General features: G+C 39.0%; 1 protein-coding gene across 1 annotated transcript; it reads left to right on the top strand.

The window, feature by feature from the left end:
* Window positions 1–1,252: 1,252 nt before the first annotated feature.
* LOC133805744 (actin cytoskeleton-regulatory complex protein PAN1-like) lies at window positions 1,253–19,173 on the top strand. The gene is made up of 3 exons (XM_062243905.1): window positions 1,253–1,921; window positions 18,303–18,513; window positions 18,713–19,173. Exons 1-3 carry the CDS (start codon window positions 1,253–1,255, stop codon window positions 19,171–19,173), a joined length of 1,341 nt encoding a protein of 446 aa, XP_062099889.1.
* The last annotated feature ends 6,136 nt before the right edge of the window (window positions 19,174–25,309 follow it).

Below are 25,309 nucleotides of genomic sequence, written 5' to 3'. Positions count from 1 at the left end.
AATATTTATGACTGTTTGATTTCTATTTTTGGAAATGTCACTTTTAATACTTTCTAATAAAGTTATTTGACTAGATATAAACTTATAACTAATATTATATTCCTCGTTTAATAATTAGACATGATGTTTGTTAAGAGCATTTACTATGTCATATGATAAATTATTAAACTGATTATCTAGACTTTTAAGTTTATTACCACGTTTTCCTCAATTTTTAATTTTGTAATCTGTTTTACTCGCTATCTATGTGAGTTTCAATTTTATTATTTTTTGGTGGTTCGTCTCTATTTATTTATCCTAGAAATTTTATATATTATTTTCCTAATTCCATTTTCTTTGTGCTAATAATTACACCATCCTTACCATATAGATTATTAATAAAAATTAATTTAGTATACTATACGGTAATTTTTAAATGAAGACTTTTAATAGACTATTGACTTTTAATAGACTATTTTAGTCACTCTTGTAATTTACATGTTACACCCAAATTTTGATAATAAATAAATAGCCTCGAAATGTAGGCTCGTAAAATATAAGCTCGGAATTAACAATTGTTAAAATCATATTTGTACAATTTGTCACAATTCCAAAGCTATGTGGTCAGTGCTTGAGCATGAGTAACAGGCTCGAAGGCAGCAATGGTCTTCCCCAAAAGATGAGTCCGAAAGTCCGAAAGACCAATCAAGTAGGGAGGTAGCAACAACTGGAACGGTGAGCTCGAAGTTATGTGTGATCTCGAAAGCACGTTGGAGTAATATTAAAGCTCGAAGACGTGTTAAGTTAATGCCTAAGGATGCTATTTGGAAATCCCTATAATCAGGGGATTTAGTCCAAACTATGTAATCAACCCTATTGTTTAGGGATATTTATTCGCAATAAATGTGATTGAATGTGTTTATACTACAGGATCTATTATCTCGATTTGACCATAAAAGTATCTTATAATATCCCTAAGATTAAGGGAGAATTATGGTAACCATACCTATAAATAGTATGGGAGTAGTCACTTGTAAACAAAGGCCATTTTGCATTGAGAAAAACTTTATGAAATTTCTCTTCCTTGAAGCTTTCATGTAGAGTTCAATAAAAGAAACTCATGGACGTATGCAGATTTTAATTGTTGAACCACATTAAAATCTTTGTTCTTCTTTTCTTATTGAATCGTATATATTGCTTAGTTGCTCTTATTTTTAGTTGAAGAAAAGCGTTGTCAACAATTTCGTGCTTTTGTTGAGAGCATTAAGCAACTATGTTCTTCCCATGCCTTCCAATTGAACAAGCAATGTCTGCACCCACTGGAAACGTTCCTGGGACTGGGAATGGTCCACCATTGCCCAGAATTCTCGAAGAAAACACTCCCCAAATGGAGGCAACTCCCAAACAGCCTGACAAACAACCAACGAATGAGGAAAGTCATGTCGAAGGGAGTGTGTCATTGACTCCACGAGAACTTGGCCAGGGGTCAAGGCCACCTAACGAAGATTACTATAATCCCGAGAGATATGTGCCAATGGTGGAGTTGGATAATCGAAGGTTGCGAGAAAGTTTGGCTAAGGCAATGCGGCAAAATGAAGAGATGATGAGGAGAGCCATAGAAGCGCAGACCCCGCTACGCCGGGCTAGGGGACACCCACGAGATAGCATTGTGACAAGGGTAGCCAAACAAAATCAAATACCAGGAACTAGAGCGAGTGCTAGAATTAATCATTCCGAGGTGCCATCTCGAAATCCCTCGCGAACCAACCAGCCGAGAGAAGTTCCGGTCCCCACTAGGAACAACCAAGTTCTCCCTCAAGAAGCCCGGAATCATAACCCAGAACCACCAAGGTCGACTGTGAACAACGAGAGACAACCTCCCTCTCCAATCAGGCATCCTCCTATTGGAAAAAAAATCAGAGTGCACAACGAAATGGGAGTGGTGGGTCCAATGTTTATAACACAAAAAACTTTCCATCTCTCATATAAACAGTTTATATGCTCAAGAAAAATATCCAGACAGAAACATTAATATACAATATTATTAATCATGCAACAAATATATAAATATACACACACATATATATAATATCATCACATACACAAATATTCAAGAACACAAATATTTACCTCTTGAAGCCTATCAAGTGTCCTTGAGTCTTTTCGTATATATATATCGATCTTCCTATCCAACATTTTGAGTACTCAAACCACGATCTTCCAGAGTGTTCTCTACACCTCAAAATATGTGTGTGGGCACATAAAGAACATGGGTTTGTAATTTAGAAATCACAAGTATATCTCAACACATGAGAACTTGGATTATGGCTTGAAATGTTAGAACAAAAGAAGAAGAAAAAAAAGACAATTTCTTGTCTAACAAATTCTGAAACTTTTCTGAATTCTCCCTGACTTGTATATTTTCCTTCTTGTTATTTCTATAATATATATATAGAGTGAGAGAGAGAGAGATTATGTATTACCTTATTATTCCTAATAATAATAGTAATATAATAACAATAATAATATCATAATGAATATAGGAATTGATTTAGGTAAATATCTAACTTACCAAATTTGAATATATCTATTTTCAAAATTTTAATTAAATAAAAAAATAAAATAAAAACATCACAGATACATTATCTGTATACTGCTACACACATGCCACAGTCCCTTTTTCAGGGATATTGCATTTTTCTTTTATTTATTTAACTAAAATCAATCATTCCACAAAATATGATATTATCTTTTTAAGGAAAAGATTACAACCATATTTAAAATTTAAAATTTAAAATTCAAAATTCAAATTGATGATCATTATTATCATCATCTTTTAAAATTCAATAAATCAAAAACTATTTTTTGAAAATTAATTAATTTATTTATATATTTCGAAATTATATAGTTAAAGTAATAAACATATTTTCAAAAATTTAATAATTTATTCCAAATTAATTATTCAATCTCAATTATCATATAATTGTATACTTGACCTAAAGAATAAAATTCTTCTCAAATTTCCAAATTATAGTTTTACTCTTGTCTTAACTCTTACATTGATATGGTGTTCCTAGAGCCACCCTCGGGACTTATGGACCCATAATATCAAGCTCCAATAAATATTAGATTATTAATCAAAACTCTTTGATTAAATAATCATATTTATTAATCTCATGATTACTCCACTATAAATATGAGAATGAACTCTTGATAATTATAGACATATATTTACAGAGTACTTTATTAAAGAATAAAGTGTCCATTGACATAATCATTACATACAACGTTAATCCTCTATTAATGGTTCATAATTAAAAGGGAACAAAATTATCGTTTTTCCCTTTTTAACTATATCTTGTTCCTAGAGTACCATTGACTTTATTAGTGAAGGTTGTGTCACAACAAGTTTGCGACGTCAGCGCTCATAACCTTTTCAATTCCAAAAGTCAACCTAATAGAGAACCGTTATTCAATCTATAAGAAGGTATAGATTCCATATTTGTTAAACTATGTCCCCAGCCATATATATCATTGAGTCCCCAAAATAATTGTTCTTAACCTAATCATTTTGATAAACCTTAACGCATGAATTAAAGGATTAGATGACATATATAGGAGTTCATAGTAACCTCAGGATTAAGATCATCGTGTATATGATCATCGTTGGATGTGTTTGATTAATACTATGAAATGATGTTTAAACTAGTTTTAACAAATCACATATGATCTAGTTTTATATATCACTATATATAAAGTACCTTCACTAAAGTCTCCTACTACACTAGTGACCTGGATCTAGGTCATTTGTATTCATAATGCTAGTGAACCCTACTAGCAGTAATTAATCTAAAGATTCAATAACTTTATTTTACTGCGATCTGTTGTAAGTTTATTATCTTAATCTCGATCATCTCATACTAATATGAGATTAAGATCACATAGATAAACTTTAGAATTTTCTAATATTTACTTAATATTATCAACATATTATCAGACATAGTCTATATATATAATAATTCAATTCAATTATTTATTTCAAGTAAAACATTTGTCAATTACAATTTCTTTTAGAGCATTATTCCCAACAATCTCCCACTTGCCCTAAATCAAATTGAGGCATCTCTTTCAATGTGGCAATCACATTCTTCTGAACGAATTTTCCTAACAAAGTCTTTGTTAACAGTTGTGTAAGAAACTGTTTTGAAGTTATCTTCAAAATCATTACATCAATTATGTAAAATTATCTTGAATTAAATGATACTTCATTTCATGTGATATCCCCTCTCATGATGTTTAGTTCTTCTAGAATAGTTGTATCTCCATTGCTTTCACAATAAGATACTAGTAGTTTATTCTAATGTGAAACACTTTCTAGAATGGCAAAGAACTCAAGTAAATCAAATAGTCTATTTAACTGCCTGAAGCTGTTACATTTCGGCTTCTATGGTGAAACATATAAATCTGAAATGTCCAATACATTTCCAGGTTAATGTGTTTCCTCCACAGTTATGGAAACTGATTCTGATGTCAATCATTGAAGATTTCTATCTGGTTTAGAATTAGTTCATCTTTTCGAATTTAGGTCACTTCCTAAATACACAAACATATAATCTCCATTATATTCATGATACTCAAAATTAAGTCCTTATAACAATTCAATGACTCAATCCATCATTGGATTGACAACTGTTGACTATTCCCAAATGTTAATTCGTAGTCATAACATTCGATACACTAAACAGTCCATCACTGAGTTGTAGGAATATTATCTCATGTCCTTCTTTTCTAGTAAAGGAATAAATGGACATTATTATTTAGATAATACATCCTCCTGACCGGGAAGGCAAAAAATTATTTCTTGGATTTTTTTAAACTAAAGTATTTAAACTTCTTATCTATATAAGTCGCTTGAGACAGTGCCAAAAATTTGTTCTTTCAATCTCTATAGACTTGAATGTATAGAACATTCTTGGCTTTTCTAAATCTAATATTTAGAAATGTTTAGCTAACCATTTATTTTCTATTGATAATTTCTCTACATCATTCCCAATGATCAGAATGTTATCAATATTAAGAACAAGAATCACAATAGAATCTTTCTGGTTGAGATCTTCAAATGGTTTTGTCATGTTAGTCATTCAGTAAAGACTTCTTAGACATCCATTTAAATTAATCTCATAATCCATGCATAAAGCAATGGATAAGAGTATGTAAACATATTTAAGCTTGGTTACAATAAGGTATTTATTCAAGTAATAAATTCTTCTTTCTATTTATAGCCTTAGGCTATTAACCTTACTTTGACAATTATGTATTTTCCTCTGTTCTCCTCTTCATCTTGAATATCATGTTTCAAATTGAAGTTTAATGAACTTTAGTTGGATGTTCAAGAATCCAGATGTCATAGAATTCCAAATTCCATTACTACATTCATGGCGTTTCAACCATTTTTTCTGTAAAATCCTTTTCATTTCATACTAGCATGTGAATGAAATATAGTTAAATTGTGTTACACACAATTAACTAAACTTTATGTTTGTAACGGAGTAGTTATTAAATAACGCTCCCACTACGATAATGCTTTACAAAATTTGTGATATTCGTTGGTTTTATCATTGTTAATTATCAATAACTTGCTTACTTGACTTGTAGTCATTATTTCTAGTACAAGTTAACTAGAAAAATATAGTTATTATAATAATCATGCTTCATTGAAGTAGCATTTAAGAGATACAAACTCTTTTATAATCTATTATGATTATTAAATTGTTTCACTAAATGACTTCATGGAAAATTTTCAATTTATTCACATAACCACTTGTGAATCCCAACTTTTAAGTCTTTGATGTTGTACAATCAAACATGTATTGAGTATAACAAGTATTAAAATTATAGAAATAATAAAGATGATAATGATTACTTGTTATCTATTTAATCTTATATAATATGATTATATTCCATTTCCAAAATACTAATGTTGCTTTAGCATTCTAGCTGTATGTGAGTTGAGTTTGAATTCCAAGTTCACATGCAAATTACTTGAATTCCAAATTCGAGTTTAGACTTCTTTTTATCAGATCAAACAAGTCCTTAAGTGACTTTACTTTGAATGTTGCACGAAAATTTCTAGAAATTTTCTTTGCTTTCAACAAAAAATAAACACATCTTAAATAAATGTAAATCAATATTGACGTACTATTTATTATCTCTTTTAGCTTTGAACATTAAAAGATTCAACATATATATCTATATATTAGCTAAATGATTATGTGATTTTTGAGCCTTTATTAGAAAGGTCTTTTGGTTAACTTTAATTAAAAGACTATATAAACAGGGAGAGAACTAATGAATGGTTCTAATAAAAGACTGTCTTTTATTTGTTTTATGTGTCTAATTAATTATAAACCAATCTAAAAAATAATTAACATATATGTTTCACTTAATTATGGTTGGAATAATATGTCTTATTTATTAAATCTATGATTTGCACAATAATAAATAATTCATAATTATCATTTATACTCATTGATGAAACAGGTGGAACAGATATATTTTTAAAATAACATTTGAATTTATTATTCAAAAGAAATGTTAAACTTGTTCACTCATCAAATAAAGGAATTTAAAATATAGTTTCTAGAAAGAATTCTAGAACTAATTTAAAGAAAGAAACTTAATACAAAGTTGAAAATAAAAAACTAAATTCCATGTCAGTTATTTCGTGGTCAACCAATCTGCAATCATTTTCTTGTTTCTCTTTCGCATTTATTTCTTTTCTTGAATAATGTGTTCCTGAAAATAAGACAAAAATATGGTTTGTGACATAAAAATTTGAATAAACTATTCAAATATATTTAAAGGAGATAAGCAAATCATATTTACTCTTTCTTCTTGCAAACTTCTCAAGTGATCAAAAGAATCTCTTTTGATCCTTTCCCATATCTCGTATGTAGATCTAAGGTTCATATATCTCGATTTAATATCATCAAGCATAGTCTTTAGCATGCAATGATGAGCCAAATAATCAGATTTCATCCAATCCGCATATTTTTTATGACTATCATAATCAGATAAAGTTGATGGCTTATCTGGAGGCACATCAATGATTGCATCATACACTTTTAGTTTACTCAGAACTATGTGTATGTTTCTGTACCAATCATCAAGATTGAAGAAGTGAAAACTTAAAAACACATTTTTCTTTTTCGACTTATGAACTACCGTTAGTTTGGTCAAGATGCACTAGTCGTGCTCGAAAGCCTATATACACCTTCGGAGTGTAACCCATTATTTTCAATCAATGACTTAACTCAAGAGTGTGCCTTAGGGTCAATCAAAATTGAAATATATCATTAATTATATTATCATAAGAGAAGTCAACCTTGAGATAAAATAAACATATTCGGAAGTCTTTCCTTAGGGAGGCCGCAAACGGAGGCGACACGAGTCCCTTCTTATGTATCTCTGTGTTCAACCAATAATGGAGACCATGAGACTTATTGTCATAACTCCCTCTCCCACTCACTATTTAGAAAAAAATGTGTTTTTCACAAAATCCGTTTTTTTTTTTTAATTTAGTTGTAAAAATAAATTTAATTATTTTTACCAAATGATATTCTAATAATTAGTAATCCAATTAAGCAAAATATATAAAAAAAAAATAGTGTGCCCTTAATTCTAATTTTAATTTTGCTTTAACTAAGAGAGTATCAATTTTATTTTAATGAAACATTTTTCATTAAAATAACAAATTAAAAACTTTAATTTTGATTTACTATCTTAACTATATAAGACTAAATATATTATTATATGAATGATCATATATAAACATATAATAAAATATGAGACATTTCTAATAGCATGTTTCTACATGAATATAATGCATGCTAATCGCATACTGTGTGGGTATATGAATGACATCTTATAATGCATGATAAAATATTAAACACTTTAATCACAGTCAAACATAAAAAAAGCGGGTCGGTAAATTTTGAGTATTTCTAGAGAAATTACAACACTTTCAAAACATACATGAAAATGTATCCTAGACTAACTAAGGCCTGATGAAGAGCAACTTGATCTTGAATCTTAAGATGTAGTCTTGTTGAGCCAATGTCTGATCCCGCTGGAAACATTCCTGGGACTGGGAATGGTCCACCATTGCCCAGAATTCCCAAAGAGAACACTCCCCAAATAGAGGCAACTCCCCAACGGCCTGGCAAACAACCAATGAATGAGGAAAGTCATGTCAAAGGGAGTGCGTCATCGACTCCATGAGAACCTAGCCAAAGGTCTAGGCCACCTAACGAAGATTACTATAATCTCAAGAGATGCGTGCCAATGGTGGAGTTGGAGAGTCAAAGGCTTCAAGAAAGTTTAGCTGACGCAATGCGACAGAATGAAGAGATGATGAGGAGGGTCGCAGAAGCACGGACGCCCTTAAGGTAGCACTGCAGCAAGGGCAGGCGAGCAGAGGGCAGCTGAACATAATCAAATACCAAGAGCTAGAGAGAGTGCTAGAATTAACCAGTTCGGGGTGCCATCTCAAAATGCCTCGCGAACCAACCAGCCGAGAGAAGTTTTGGTCCCCACTGGAAACAACCAAGCTGCCCCTCAAGAAACCAAGAATCATAACCCAGAACCACCAAGGCCGACCGTGAATAGCAAGAGACCACCTCCCTCTCCAATCAGGCATCCTCCTATTGGAAAAACAATTAGAGTGTGCAGCGAAATGGGCGTGGTGAGCTTAATGTTTATAACACAAAATATTTTCCATCTCTCATATAAACAGTTTATATGTTCAAGAAAAACATCCAGATAGAAACATTTATATACAATATTATTAATCATGCAACTTGTTAGGAACGAGTTTCATAATATGCAACGGAATGGTGGTGGCCCAGTGTACAACAAAATTCTTTTGTAACATATTTAAACTACCTTTAAATATGCGAATCCATTAAGATACATACATTAATCATAAGCAAGAAAATAATAGAAAACATACCTCTTGATGCCTATCAAGTGTCCTTGCTATCTTTTCATAATTTGAACAAACTTCCTATCCAAGCTACTCCCAAGTACTCACACCAAGATCTTGCACAACGTTCTCTACACCTCAAGAAGTGTGTGGGCACTTAGAGAATAAAGGATGGTTAATTTCTGATTCTACTTGATGTACTCGGCACATAAGATCAAGAGAATAGGCCTGAGATTGATCCTGTATCTTTTTCTGGGAGAGATACAAAAGTTTCGTTCTTTTCTTTAGAGCGAATAATTGTCTATTTTGAGTATTCTGTTTATTTTCTGATAAGTCCAACTTAAAAAGAAAATATTCAAATTTTAAAAACTAAATCTGTAACCAATTTACAATTTATCTTTTAAATAATTAATTATCTTATTAATGAAAATATATGTTGACGCAGTTTTTTGCCAACACTGAATTAAGAAAATAACAATGTTGAATTAGTGCTTGATGATAAACCGAAATAAGAAATTTAACTCTCAAGAACACTAATATTTTTACATGGTTCAGTGGTTAAAATCCACCTATTCCACGAGTCTAGATTATTACTGCTTTCTGAGGTGCTTGAGAAGCCCTGAATAACTTTGACAAATGTGGCATTCTAAAACCCAGTGGATATGCAGTCACTGCAATATTCGAGGCGAAAAGCTCGAGCTCATCCTCTGAATCACACTCATCTTTCTCTTTTTCCGATAGGAGCCTCTTCATTAGCTCCTCCATCTGGGCTAGCCTTTCGAGGGTTTGGTCTCTGGTTCCTTGGTTATTCTGGGGTTGTTCAACAGCTCCCGTCCTATCGTACGCGTTCGGCGGGTTGTTGTCCCTCCAAGTTCGGGCTTGGTTTTGTGGGGCATTCCCGTTATCACATACTTCGGAAGGACCTTCCCCTTGACGAGTGTAACTAACTCCTTCATTTTGGGCCAAATTTATCCTCTGTGAATTTAGGCGATCTCGCAGATCAGGTTGTGGATCGTATCGAGGACTCTGTGTCGAACTTAGGTGATTTCTCAGATCGCCCTCGGACCTACCACTTTGATGACTTTTAGTCCAATAACTTCCATTAGCAAAGCTCACTGCTTGCGGTTGAGGCTGAGGATCTGGATTATTGACACGTGTCCGCGGGAAAAAAGTAGGGGCAGACGGAGGAGGATTCCTCCTGCTGTCCCCATAAGCAGGAATGTCCCGTACAGAATGAGGCAGTGTCGGATGTCTTATGGGTGATGCCTAACTGGCGATGCAATTCTTGTCCCATCAGGGTGCACTAAATTAGCCCACGCTCGCTTCACCCCACCATTTCTAGCTCTTTGCGTCTGGTGATCCGATCGTTACGTAGGAGGGTTGGCTGGAACATTTTTGTCTCTGTGAGCCTGCTCCGGCCACTCCTCGTGGGTTGCCGTGGGTATTTCCAGGCGTGTGCGACGGAGGTACCGAACTTGGGGTCGCGGTTCTAACCGATCAACTAACATGCCGATGACCCCTGGGAGGGCCACTAGGTTGAGCATTCCGACGATCTCGCGTTGTGGGCAGAGAACTTGGGGTGGTAGTTCTGACTGACCGACTTGGTTTGGATTGGTTATTCCTGTGGGACTTATGAGACCCACTTTGCCTCTTTCCGACATTAATGTCGGTTGCAAGAGGGGGTAACCGAGCCAAACCCTCCTCAATTTTCCAGTTTTCCTTAGCAAGATGGCTTCTTAACTGCATGTTTTCCATTTCTACTACAGTTAAGTACTCTGGGTTTGGCTTCGGCGGCAATGACGCCGAACTCCCAGTATCATCGTGGCCCACCGGTTGCTGAACTTCAGGGCCATGCTCATTTGAAACATCTCATTGTCGTGCATCGAGCGAGTGACCATCATGATTAGATTTGATTGGGATTTTGATGAAAGCACTAATCTCAACTCTCAATGAAAGCACCAAACTGTTGACGTGGTTTTTCGCCAACAGTGAATTAAGAAAATAACAAGGCTGAATTAATGCTTGATGATAAACCGAAATAAGAAATTAACTCTCAAGAACACTGATCTTTTTACGTGGTTCAGTGGTTGAAATCCACCTAGTCCACGAGTCTATATTATTACTGCTTTTCTCTCTCTATTTTGGCAGAGTTTCAGTATTACAGAATAATCGTCCCCCTTCATGTCCAATATTCTCAGGTATTTATAGAGAAATTCCTTGGACAGGTTTGGGTAACCGCGTAAGTCAATCACAGGTTTACATATTTATTACATTTATTAAGAAATATTCCCATTTATACTAGGATGTGATCTGATCACGAAATAAATGGTCTCCTAATATCTGGGACATTAAATATCACAGGCTATCCATAAATGATCGTATAAAATATCCGGGTCTTCGGGGATCCGCAGATATGCCTCCGAGCTCGTACTATGGAGGTCGTGCCTTATGAATATTATAAGCTCGCACTTCTCAACTTATGCATCCCTAACTCGTATAAACATCATGAAAACTGTGCTGTCTACGTGGATAATAAATGGACTTCTTGGCTATTTCTTCCATGTGTTTATTTGCCAGCTGCACACGAGCTGAGTGAAAGACTTGTGCTGAAATTAGGGTACACAATATCAAAGAACTAACTTTTGAATTTTCTATTAATTAAATAAATAAATAAATAAAATTGAAAAATCTATCCCTGAAAATCTGTGCAGTACACGCCACACATAGTCCACCCTATATTTTAAGGATATTTGATTTTTCCATAATTATTAATTATTTATTCAAACTACCTTGTCAGATAAACATCTAACAACTTGTTAATTAATTCAAATTTGAATTAATTATCTTTTTAACTAATTATCAAATATAATTAATTATTTGAATAAATATCAATCTTTTAAATTCAAATCTAATTTGAACTTATCAGATTATTATCTCTCACTCAAATAAAGATACTTAATTAATTCTACCAATTAATTAAAACCAATTTAAATTAAATATTTAATTAATTATTTAATATAATTTTGAAAATAAATTTAATTATTTAATATAATTTCAAAAATGACATAATAATTAAATATTAATTAATTTTGTTAATTACAACTAATTTGTAATTAATTAATTAATCACTATTATCACTGTTGACCCTTAATTTGGCTAACGACACGGAGTCAAATGTACGACAAAAGATAAAACGACAATTAAGAATTTAATCTAATGGAAAAGAAGAAAACACCAAGGATTTATAGTGGTTTGGCCCCAAAGAATGGTAATGACCTACGTCCACTTAGTGCTATTATTAATATTGAATCTCAAAGTCGTGATCAAAGAACTAGCGTTCTTGAGTTTCACAAACCTTGGAAGAAATACAATGGAATAATGAATAATCACACTATAGCTCTCTTTCTCTCAATACTTAGCGAAAAGATTCCGAGATCAAAAAGTCCCCTCCTTAAGCTATTTCATGCATATTTATAGGCTCAAGGAGGGTTACATGGGCCAACGGGCCTTAACTTTCCTTAATAATTGCGTATCAAGGTAATAAAGAGGAAATATTCAATGCAATTAGTATAAGATTACAACCTTAGAAGTAAATAAATCAAGTTATACGACCAGCCTAGTCGTATCTAATAGTTAAGCCTGACGAAGTGATGTGCTTCTGGTCGATAGTCGAACAACACTTCCACCACGTGTCAACCACGTGGGAGAAATCCTTGCCACGTCATCAGCAATTGTTTTTTTGGGTTGCCGCCGCGGAGGGAGATTCAATTTGAGATTGAGTTAGCACCGGGGACAAAACCAGTATCTAGGAAACCGCACAGAATGGCACCAACAGAACTGAAAGAGTTGAAGATACAGTTGCAAGAACTTCTGGATTTGGGATTCATCAGGCCTAGTTATTCTCCATGGGGCGCTCCAGTGTTGTTTGTTAAGAAGAAGGATGGGACTTTGAGGATGTGCATAGATTATAGAGAATTAAACAAGTTAACTATCAAGAATAAGTACCCTCTACCAAGGATCGATGACTTGTTCGATCAGCTGCAGAGAAAGACGGTGTTCTCAAAGATTGATCTTCGATTTGGTTATCACCAACTGAGGATCAAAGATGAGGATATACCGAAGACAGCCTTTCAGACACGGTATGGGCATTATGAGTTCTTAGTCATGTCTTTTGGTCTGACCAATGCCCCGACAAATTTTATGGATTTGATGAACAGGGTGTTCAGGGACTTCTTGGATCAGTTCGTCATTGTCTTCATCGACGACATCTTGGTTCATTCCAGTTCAGAAGCAGAGCATGAGCAGCATCTCCGACAGGTTTTGCAGAGGTTGAGGGAGCATCAATTGTACGCCAAGTTTAAGAAGTGTGAATTTTTGTTGCCAGAGGTGACTTTTCTTGGACATATAGTTGGTGCAGAAGAGATTAAGGTGGATCCGTCCAAGGTAGAAGCAGTAAGGGATTGGTCGAGGCCAAGGAACGCCTCGAAGGTGCGAGGTTTCCTTGGACTGGCTGGTTATTACAGACAGTTCGTAGAGGGGTTCTCAAAGATTTCTTCACCGATGACAGAGTTGACAAGAAAGAATCAGAAGTTTGTTTGGTTAGAGAAGTGTGAGAATAATTTTCAAGAGTTGAAGCGACTTATTTCTGCACCTGTGTTGAGTCTTCCTTCGGAGGAAGGAAAGTTTGTGGTCTATTGTGATGCATCGAGGATGGGTTTAGGCTGCGTGTTGATGCAGAATGAGAAAGTTATAGCCTATGCATCTCGACAGCTGAAGGAGTATGAGCAGCGGTATCCGACTCATAATTTAAAATTAGCAGCAGTGGTATTCGCACTGAAAGTGTGGCGTCATTATTTGTATGGGGAGAAGTGCGAGATATACACTGACCATAAGAGTTTGAAGTATTTCTTTACTCAGAAGGATCTGAACATGAGGCAGAGACGTTAGTTGGAGTTGGTTAAGGATTATGACTGTGATATCCTTTACCACCTTGGGAAAGCCAACGTGGTGGCAGATGCGTTGAGCCGGAGGGGCCCAGAACAGTTGTATAGTTTCACCCAGATCTCGAGGGAATTAACTGATGAGATCACCAAGGCGAAGATAGAACTGGTGGTAGGCCAGTTAGCTAATATTACCTTGCAGTCGACCCTGTTAGAGCGGGTCAAGGAGGGTCAGTTGGTGGATGCATAGTTGCAGGAAGTTAGGCAGCACGTCTTAGTGGGGGAAGCTAAGGATTATATTGTTTCTGAGACAGGTTTGCTTCGATATCAGGGACAGATTTGTGTTCCGACAGATGAGGGGATCAGGCGAGAGATATTGGATGAGTCTCACACTACGCCATACTCACTTCATCCGGGTACTACAAAGATATATCAGGATCTACGGACATTATATTGGTGGCCTGAGACTAAGAAGGATGTGGTAGAGTATGTGGCTAGATGTTTGACATGCCGGCAGGTTAAGGCTAAGCATCAGCGACCAGCGGGATTGCTTCAGCCTTTAGGTATCCCAGAATGGAAGTGGGAGGATATTACGATGGATTTCGTGGGTTGATTACCCAGGATAGTTGGACTTCATGACTCGGTGTGGGTGATAGTGGACAGATACACTAACTCAACACATTTTCTACTAGTGAGGTCGACCTATACAATGGAACAGTATGCAGAGTTGTATGTGAGGGAGATAGTTCATCTCCATGGGGTTCCAAAGTCTATTGTATCTGATCGAGACCCTATCTTTACCTCTAAGTTTTGGGGAGCTCTGCAGAGAGCCATGGAGACTCAGCTGAAGTTTAGCACAGCTTTTCATCCTTAGACTGACGGACAGTCTGAGAGGATGATTCAGATGTTAGAGGACATGCTTAGGGTGTGTGTGATTGATTTCGAGGGATCTTGGAGTAAGTACTTACCGTTGATTGAATTCTCGTATAACAACAACTATCAGTCCACGATTGGGGTCGCCCCTTATGAGATGTTATATGGGAGAAAATGTAGATCACCCATACATTGGGATGAGATGGGTGAGAGGAGGTACTTAGGACTAGACATGGTTTAGAAGACCAATGAAGCTATTGAGAAGATTCGAGCCAGAATGCTTGCTTCGCAGAGTAGACAGAAAAGCTACACTGATCCTAAGCGTAGGAACGTGGAGTTCCAGGTTGGGGACCACGTGTTTCTACGAGTTTCACCACTGAGATGGGTGAGGAGGTTTGGAGTGAAGGGCAAGCTGAGCCCTCAGTTTGTTGGACCTTTTGAGATCCTAGAGAGGATTGGACAGGTGGCTTATAGGCTGGCATTACCACCGTCGCTATCAGGAGTTCATAATTTTTCCATGTCTCCATGTTGCGGAAGTATGTTTCTGATACAACACATGTGCTGAAGTATGAGGACTTAGAGTTGCAGACAGACTTGTCCTATGAAGAGCGACCAGTTCAGATTTTGGATCGGAAGGACAAAGTCTTACGGAATAAGACAATTCCATTAATGAAAGTGTTGTGGAGAAATAGTAAGGTCGAGGAAGCGACCTGGGAGTTAGAGACAGTGATGCGGGATCAGTATCCCGAGCTATTCAGGTAAATTTCGAGGACGAAATTCTCATTAGGAAGGGATAGTTGTAACGACCCAAAATTCGCTAATGAGGCTTAATGGCCTTGATTAGTGTGTCGGGAGGGCATTATTGGGTTAAATGTGATTTGAATGATTTTATTGATTTAAATGCATAATTGTATGATTAGAATGCTTGTATGACTATAGTTGTATTAATGTGATATATATATGGCATTATGAGAACCACATTATTATGTGGGTAGGTCTGCAGAGCACGACTCGAGGCGATCTTTGGACTAGATAGCGGGGAAAAGTCACAACGGGGCTTAACAGTTGACTTTGGATAAGTCAAGGGTATTTTAGGTATCAGGTAGTTATTTAGACTATCGGGTTATGAAAATAAATATATGGAGATATATTTGAGGTTAGGAAGTCTAGGCGGGAATATTGGGGAAATTTACTATTTTGCCCTCGGGGACATTTCCGGCACCCCGAGCCTCGGGATTGACTTAATGGGATAAGATTAGACTAGAGAAATAGAAAATAGTAGACAGAATTAAACCGACCTTTACTTTCAGCCTTTCCTCTCTATTCTCTCTCAAGGAGAACACAAGGAAGAAAACACTGAAATCTTAGGGGAATTCAGTTGGGAACTCAGAGGAATTCAGGAGTGATTTAGAGGCTTAGCTGAAGAATCAATCAAGAACTTAATCAGGCCTAAGGTAACCATTGAATTTCCTTTTCTGTGGTTAGAAATTCTGGGCTTTGGCTGGGTATTGAGGTAATTGTGGTTTTGATGTGTAAGGGCAGAATTAAGGAGGAAAGCTTGGGAATTAGCTTGGTTTTGGCTTGGAGAAGTGGTTTGGCAGAAGAGGTAAGTCTCAATTCATGATTTAGAGGTTTCAATTTGAGTTTTAATGGTTGGTTTGAGTGTTTGAAGTGCTTGAGTTTCAGGAATTGGAAATGGGATTCTAGTGGGTTTTTGGGCTGTATTTCTGTTAGGATGTGTTGTTAGAATCATGATAAAGGTGTTGTGATTAAAGGGTTTTGAATTGGGGAGCTTTGGGATGGCTTTGGATGAGGTTTAGATGTTGGAAATGGTGGGATTTCTGGGCTCGAAGGGAAGGGCCGCGACTTTGTTCTAGAGCACTGCGGCCCTAGGATGAAGATGAGCCAGGAGGGCTCGGCCAAGGGTGAGCGCCGTGGCACCCAAGGGCAAGGGCCGCGGCTAAGCTTCAAGGGCCGCAGCCCTTGTGTGCACACTTGAACATTTGGGGATCTTAGGCATGGGAATGTGGTCTAGAATGCTCGGGATCGATTTCACCACCGTGCTTGGTGGAATTCGGATTCCCGAAAGTTAGTTTTGTATCCGGAAACCCTTATTTGAATATTAATGGAACCCTATACCTTGGTTGTGACTAGGTGATAAAAGCTTAGGCTGGGGAACGGATCGTGCTTGAGGAGCGTTGCTCGTAATCAGTAACCGCAAAGATTAAAGGTAAGAAAACTACACCTGGTTGAATATATGTGACGGGACTAAGGGTTCCCTATTATGTATGCTTGAAAAGATGGTATTATGCCATGCAAGCTAATTAGTGAACCAACGGCCTAAGGGTGCCAAGGGTTACACTAGCGCACAGGGCGCGGCTCGGCCACTGGTAGCCGAGGACAGCTAAATGTGCACTGAGCTCGGTTTAAGCGAGTCGGAGTCAGTGGGGTAAACAGAGGGTGCGGCCTAAGTTGTCGGCCCTGATTATTATGTGATATGAATGTTATAAGTGTTTGATTGCATCCATGATTATGAATTTATGCTGAATGATTAATGTGGGTTATATGATGAGAGTTCATGCCTAGTGAGTTTGTTATCTGTTATCACTGTTTGTGTTGCACATGTTTTCTTGTTGGGCCTTGGCTCACGGGTGCTATGTGGTGCAGGTAAAGGCAAGGGCAAGCTTGATCAGCCTTGATTAGAGAGCTCTACGAGCGGAATGTACATGGCCGGTTGCTCAGCCGCCACGGTTGAGGTTTAGGCAGGGATGCGAGACCCATAAATTGTCCATTTTGTCTTAGTATGGCTGACAGTTGTTTGTATTATCTTGGAAGTCTATAATCCAACTTTTGAACTCTGTTTCTTTTGGGATCCCATGTATATAACTGCTTAATTATATAAAATGAAACTTTTGAGACCAAAACCTTTCTAACCCTAGTTCATACATGTTTAGTGACACATTTTTAAATTAATGACTTGATTAGCAAGTCTTGCACCTTTATAAGTACACAGTGTAGTGGTCCTGGCTATCCAGGGCGTTACACCCACACCACATGAGGTCACCTACTTGTTCGATCTAAAATCCAACCTCAACCAGGAAAACATGGGGTTCTTCCACTTCTGTCACCAGGAAACAGGTCGCACTTTCCTGACTGATACCACTTTTATCTCGAACGTGGGGAAGTACCATTTGGAGTACTTTCTGATGACTGACATGGTCACGAACAACTTGGCCTTCACACAAGGAGGTAAAGTCTTTGTACCACTGATCGTTTATTTTTCTTTAATTTTTTGCTGCATTTCCCTTAGAAATTTAGTGCGTTTCAAGCCCATGGTTGCGACCAGACCCTACTCCGGCATGGTGATCCGATCAGCCCTCCTGACCAGCATGACCGACATAGAGAAAAGTATCAAACAACTGGTCACAGAGGCCAATCTGAGACTGGTCGGCTTTTTGGCTCCTCACCAGGATGTGAGGGAATCTACTGCGGGGAGTGCTACTGACACTAAAGTCCCCGAACAACAGCCAGATGTGCCACAACCTCCTCCTCCGAGAGCAACTGGGGTGACCATCAATGAGCCAACTGGTGCCCCTCGACCTGCTGCTGCACCAGTCCCTCTAGGGAAGGGAAAAAAGAAGGCCACAGAGCCTATTCTTGAGTCGTTGGACGAAAAGGGTACTGATTTTACGCTTTTAGATAGCCTGCCTATTCTCTGTCACCTCTTCAACGGGGATGGCAATTTTAGATATCCTCCTGCTTTAGATTCAGACTTCTTCATGCCAGAGAGTGAGTGTAACACTAGTAAAGTATATAATGTAGCAACCAGTAATGATAGCTCGGGTAATTTACTTACAATTTTCTTTGTTTCTTTTCCTGACACAACAAACTCAGTCATTTGTACTATCTCACTGTTCGTGTATTTGCTTTCTTGCAGACATGGATTCTGAAAACGTGTTAGACATGTATTGTGCTCTCGAGATTCCTGAACCTTCTGCGAGCAAGAAGAAAGCGAGCAGGTGGCATCAAGGGGAAAGCAGTAAAGCGCCTTCGGCCAAGAAATCATGTACCGCAGACCCTCCAGCAAACGTACCCTCAACAAATGCCACACCACCTACTTCTCCCCTCGAGCGGCAATCTCCACCTGCTCCAGTCGGGTCGACACCTTCCCCACTAGCCCCAGCTGCCCAGACACAGCATGCTGCCCCTGCTTCCACAGGGGGCAACATATCGAGTCGTGCCCTAAGATCAGCCAAGGACAGGATGGCAACGATTTTGAAGCATGAACGTTGCCCAGAAGCGATGGCTGGGACAGAGACGATGGACGTCGATCATATCTTAACTCGTGCTTTAAACAAGCTCGCGCAGTGTAAATTGTGTTTTTTCTGTAGAGACTAAGTTCTTTTATTTATCAGTCAATTTAACTTTCGTGCTAATCGCAAGCAATGCTAACCGTGACTGCCAGCCATGTTCGCTCGGGAGTTATCATCGAACAGTCCAAAACCTCCGAGCAACGGCACGTTGAAGAACTCAAAGCTGCCGAAGCAAAATATGCTGAACAGCTTGAGGCGGCCCAGAAGACAAACACAGCACTACTCGACAAGAAGGACAAGCTGGCTGAGGAATTAAGGGAGAAGCAGACTGCGCTGGACAAGGCCGTCGAGCAAAGAGACCAGTTCAAGGAGTCTAACTGCGTCAACTACTGCGAGGCTAAAAAACTTGAGAAGGACCTGATTGCGAGCAGACAGGAGACTACAAAGCTAGAAGGCCGGATCGAGGAGCTTAAAAGAGCCAACGCCTGCAATTTGGAGAGGTACAGGAATGCCACGGTTAAGTGTTTCTATGACTTCTGGAAACACAACCAGGAGGCCAACTTCAGCTATCTTCCCAAGCACACAAGGCATGTTGAGATTTCCCGCTGCGCTGCTCGCTTGGCGGAAGAAGAAAGAGCAAGGATACCTGCCTCGCCCGAAATCTCTTTGGCAACTGGCGTGGATGGGGCGGACAATGAAGCTACAACTGTTGTCTACCAGGACACCCCTCAAGATCCTCCTGCTTCGTAGTCTATTATTTTTCTTTTATCCTTTTATCTTTTAAATACACGACCTATGGGTCATGATGTAAAGACAATATAATTTTTATTGCTGCGCGGGCAGCTACTTTTTTCTTTTAACAAACAATTACATCCGAGCAGTTACTTCTCACGGTGTAAAGGGATTCCTTTTGATATTATAATATTTTCCTTTTATTATAACATCTATTCGCATGACCGAACTTAGCATAGTACTTTGGTTTGATTTAACAAAATACAAAATTTTGAAAAATACTCTAAGTACCCTAGCATGCTTTCACTTATTTTTCTCATGTGTTTACATACCTCTCGATATGCCTTGCTTACTAGATGCCTTATATCCCCCCCCCCCCCCCCCCAAGTGATTGAGGAGCTTTAGGTCCTTAGTCACTTGCCTTGACCAAAACCTGTTTGAACATTACTGCTCGGAGCAAATATTTAAAATGATAATACAGCAAAACAACACCCGTAATGAGCAAATACTTGTAATAAATACAATAATTGGCAAGAATGACTGGTTGCGCACAGTCCTTTATATTTCTCGTAATAAATGGACAAAATGTGTCTGTACGAGTGATCAATAGAATCTTACACTTATAAGCGATTAGTCACATAAAATGAACAACCCTTTTTCATAACTTGTAAAAAGTAAAATTAATACAAGCCAACTCTTTAATAAGAATTGTTTATTGATAGTACTTGCGCAGGTGTTCTCCATTCCAATAGCGAGGAATGAGATCTCCATTTAAGCAAGAAAGTTTGTAGGTGCCTGGATGGAGGACTTCTTCAATCTAGTATGGCCCTTCCCAATTAGGTCAGAGTACTCCAGTAGCCTAATCGCGGGTATTTAAAAAAACTCTTCGCAGTACTAAATCTCCGACGTTGAACTTTCTTTCACGTACTTTAGAGTTGAAATACCAAGCGACTTTTTGCTGGGACGCAGCTACTCGGAGTTGGGCTTGTTCACGTTTCTCATTGATCAAGTCCAGGGATTCCATCAATAGTTGGTTGTTAGAGCCATGATATTACGTTATCATGCGATGCGAAGGTGGATCTAACTCAACAGGCAACATAGCCTCATACCCATAAGCAAAAGAGAATGGAGTATGGCCTATTGCTATTCGGTGGAAAGTTCTGTACGACCAAAGGACTTTAGGAAATTGCTCTGGCCATGCACCCTTAGCTTCTTCCAGTCTTTTTTTCAATGTATCCTTTAGCGTTTTATTGACTGCTTGGACTTGTCCATTTGCTTGGGGATGAGCGACTGAGAAAAGCTCTTGATAATCCCATGCCGGTCGCAAAAGTCCGTGGATAAATCACTATCAAATTGTGTGCCGTGATCTGAGACGATTTTCCTTGGCAATCCATAGCGACAAACGGTGTTTTTAACCACAAAATCCAGCACCTTCTTGGTCATTATGGTTGCGAGTGGCTCAGCTTCGACCCATTTAGTGAAGTAATCGACGGCAACTGCATCATATTTGACGCCACCCTTTCCTGTGGGTAAAGATCCGATTAAGTCTATCCCCCACACAAGAAACGACCATTGACTTTGCATATGTTTCAGCTCATTAGGGGCTGCTCGTGGGATTTTGGAGAATCTCTAGCACTTGTCACACCTCCGTACGAATTCCATCGAGTCTTCATTCATTGTTGGCTAGAAATACCCTTGCCTCAAGATCTTTTTTGACAAGCTTTGCCCCCCAGCGTGGTCCCCACAAAAGCCTTCGTGTACCTCTTTCATCAATTCTTTGGCCTTCTCTTTTGAAATACATCTGAGGATTTGCATTGAGTATCCTCTTCGATGCAAGATTCCATCAACCAGGATATACCTGGCAGCCTGCCGCTGAAGGGTCCTAGCTTTGTTTCTGTCCATTGGTAATACACCTTGCCTCAGATACTCCATATATGGTGCCATCCATGTATTTTCCATCTGGATCACCATAGTGGTCTCCTTTGTTCGGATGCTTGGAACAGACAACCGCTCAACTGGTACTATATTTAGAGTATCAGCATCCTTCGCGCTTGCTAACTTGGCCAAAGCATCAGCATTGGAATTCTGGTCACGAGGTACTTGCTGGAGGGTGTACTTGTCGAACTGAGCCAATAAATCTTTTGTTTTGTTTAAATAGGCAACCGTCTTTAAACCTCGTGCTTGGTACTCTCCCATGATTTGATTCACCACTAGCTGAGAATCACTGTAGATGTTGAGCACCTTTATATTCATGTCCCTGGCTAATCGTAATCCAGTGAGTAATGCTTCATACTCGGCTTCGTTGTTAGAAGTAGTGAAGTCAAACCTGATTGCGCAGTGAAATCGATGCCCTTCAGGTGTAATCAGGATCACCCCTGTGCCTGAATGATGCTCATTAAAAGAGCCGTCTGTAAACATCTTCCACGAGGGAGGTTGGTTTTGAGATTCAGGTTCATCGGGCTTTTTGGTCTGTTCGCTATTTGTAAGCTCAATGAACTCTGCAATGAAGTCAGCCAGGACTTGCCCTTTTATCGCTGCTCGTGGTAAGTACTGCCCAAGTTCGACTGCCCATTTCAACAATCTTCTCGCAGCCTCTGGCTTTTGCAGCACCTGCCGTAGAGGCTGGTCAGTCAAAATGAAGATTGGGTATGCTTGAAAGTAAGGCCGCAGTTTCCTTGAGGCCAAAATTAAGCAATAGGCTAGCTTCTCTATGGGAGGGTACCGCTGCTATGCTCCAATTAGCCTTTTGCTTACATAGTAAACGACCTTTTGTACACCTTCTTCTTCTCTTACTAAAACAGCACTAGCAGCGTACTCTGTAATCGCCAGGTAGACAAACAAAGTCTCCTCATCGACCGACTTCGATAGGATGGGTGGTTGCACCATGTGAGTCTTCAATACTTGGAAAGCCTGCTCGCACTCCTCCGTCCACTCAAATTTTTTGTTGCCTCTAAGTAGATTAAAAAATGGAACGCACTTATCTGTCAACTTCGAAATAAATCTACTGAGAGTGGCAATCCTTCCGGTCAAACTTTGAACATCCATAATCTTTGCTGGAGATTTCATATCGATCAGGGCTTTGATGTTTTTGGGATTGGCTTCAATTCCTCTTGAGTTAACTATGAATCCCAAGAACTTCCCTGATCCTACTCCAAAGGAGCATTTGAGGGGATTAAGCTTCATCTGATATTTGTTCAAGACGTTGAAGCACTCCTGCAAATCCTCTATATGCCCTTCTGCCTTCTTCGACTTGACCAGCATGTCGTCGACGTAGACCTCCATGTTTGTGCCGATCAGCTCCTTAAACATGTGGTTGACTAGTCGCTGGGAAGTCGCACCAGTATTTTTCAAACCGAAAGGCATAACTTTGTAACAGTACATCCCTGTATCAGTCTGAAAGCTAGTGTGATCCTCATCAGGGGGATGCATACTAATCTGATTATATCTGGAGTATGCATCCATAAATGAGAGAATCTCATGCCCTGCAGTGGCATCGACCAGTTGGTCGATCCTAGGGAGTGGGAAACAATCCTTGGGGCAGGCTTTATTGAGGTCTGTGAAATCCACGCATGTTCGTCATTTTCCATTCGGCTTGGGAACTAGCACGGGATTAGAGACCCACAACGGATAAAATGCTACCCTGATGAACCCATTCTTCTTTAGCTTTTTGACTTCTTCTTTTAAGGCCTTTGATCTATCCTTGTCGAGCAGCCTTCTTTTCTGCTGCACTGGTGAAAAACTCTTGTCGATGTTTAGGACATGGCTGATGACTGTAGGGCTTATCCCGATCATGTCTTTGTGTGACCCGGCAAAGACTTCCTGGTTCCTTCTTAAAAACTTCACCAGTGCTAGTTTTGTTGTTGTATTTAAGCTTTTACCGACTTTCACAACCCTGGTTGGATTTTCTTCATCGAGTTGGACCTCTTCAAGGTCCTCGATGGGCCCTATTTCTTCCTCAAAATCCCCAAAGCGAGGATCCAAGTCTCTATCCTCCCTTTGGGCAACGCCCTATTTGGTGACATTATCACTTGACTGGGTCTGAGCATCAATTTCCATTTGCAACTCTTTTCCGGGAACATCTCTCGATACACCTTTTTTTTCCTTGGTGATCGAGGCGTTGTAGCACTCCCTTGCTTCTCGATGATTTCCTAATACGCATCCTATCCCTGCATTTGTTGGGAATTTCATGGTAAGGTGCCATATTGAAGTGACGGCACGTAGGTCGACCAGAATCGGTCTCCCAATTACAGCATTGTATGCTGAAGGACAATCAACTACTATGAAAGTAGTGAGTAATGTCCTATTAGCAGGTGCAGTACCTGTTGTAACTGGAAGCCTAATGGACCCTGTTGGGGCGAGCCCTTCACCAGAAAAACCATAGATGGTTTGGTTGCATGGCTCCAGGTCCTTGACGGACAGCTTCATTCTTTCCAGCGAAGACTTGTATAGGATGTTGACTGAACTTCCTGTGTCGACCAACACCCTCTTCACCATCATGTTGGCAATTTGTACGCCTACGACCAGCTGATTGGAGTGTGGGAATCGCACGTGCTGGGCATCGTCTTTAGAGAAGGTTATCAATTCCTCCTTTGTTCGAGCCTTTTTTGGTGCTCGATCCTCTACACTCATCATCTCGATGTCCTGGTCGTGGCGAAGGGTTCGAGCATATCGTTCCCTTACTTTCCCACTGTCTCCTGCAATATGTAGGCCTCCGCAGATGGTGAGTAAAGTGCCTGCCACAAGAGCTGGCTGTAGAGGTGGCGAGCGTTGGCGTGCAAGCGCCTGCTCATTGCCACCTTGAGCCTATCGCTGAGACCCTCCTGCGGCTCGCACATATCTTCTTAAATGTCCCTGCTTGATCAGGAACTCAATCTCATCTTTCAACTAGTTACATTCATTGGTGTCGTGCCCGTAGTCATTGTGAAAATGACAGAACTTCATCGTATCTCTCTTGGAGATATCTTTCCTTATAGCTGCGGGTCGTTTGTAAGGCACGCTTGAGCTGGTCGACTGGTAGACTTCAGCTCGGCTTTCGACACGGGCCGTGTAGTTAGTGAAACTTGGCTCGTATCGACTGCCTTTGGGGCGTTTACTCTCAGAAGCTGAGGGTTCATTGTTCGCCCGTTTTCACCATTCCCGTTGCCCTTGCCGTTGCCATTGGGTTTTTCTGACCCGTTGGTGGCTTTGGCGGGTTCTTCCTTCGGCCCCTTGTCTTTTGTTGGCGATTTCCCTACATTGGCAATCGCGTCTTCAAGCTTGATATATCGATCAGCCCGATCCAAAAACTCTTGGGTACTTCTTACCCCATTATTTCTGAGGCTACTCCAGAGGGGTGAATGGTGCCTAACCCCAGCAATTAGAGCCATCATCTTACCTTCATCGTCAACTGTCTTGGCTCCAGCTGCTGCTCGCATGAAGCGTTGGACACATTCCTTTAAGGGCTCTCCCTCCTTCTGGCGTATCTTGACCAGCTGGTTTGCCTCTGTGGG

The sequence above is a fragment of the Humulus lupulus genome, chromosome X (assembly GCF_963169125.1).
Source record: "Humulus lupulus chromosome X, drHumLupu1.1, whole genome shotgun sequence".
Taxonomy (NCBI): Eukaryota; Viridiplantae; Streptophyta; class Magnoliopsida; order Rosales; family Cannabaceae; genus Humulus; species Humulus lupulus.
Note: the sequence above shows the minus strand (reverse complement) of the source record. Positions and strands in the feature narration are given on the sequence as shown.

What these genes read in the sequence shown, in the direction of transcription:
- LOC133805744 (XM_062243905.1), top strand. Translation starts at nt 1,253, where the DNA reads ATGTTCTTCCCATGCCTTCCAATTGAACAAGCAATGTCTGCACCCACT. An exon ending in TGCACAACGAAATGGGAGTG is followed by an intron (nt 1,922 to 18,302) that starts GTGGGTCCAATG and finishes CCCGAACAACAG; the next exon opens with CCAGATGTGCCACAACCTCC. An exon ending in TCACCTCTTCAACGGGGATG is followed by an intron (nt 18,514 to 18,712) that starts GCAATTTTAGAT and finishes GCTTTCTTGCAG; the next exon opens with ACATGGATTCTGAAAACGTG.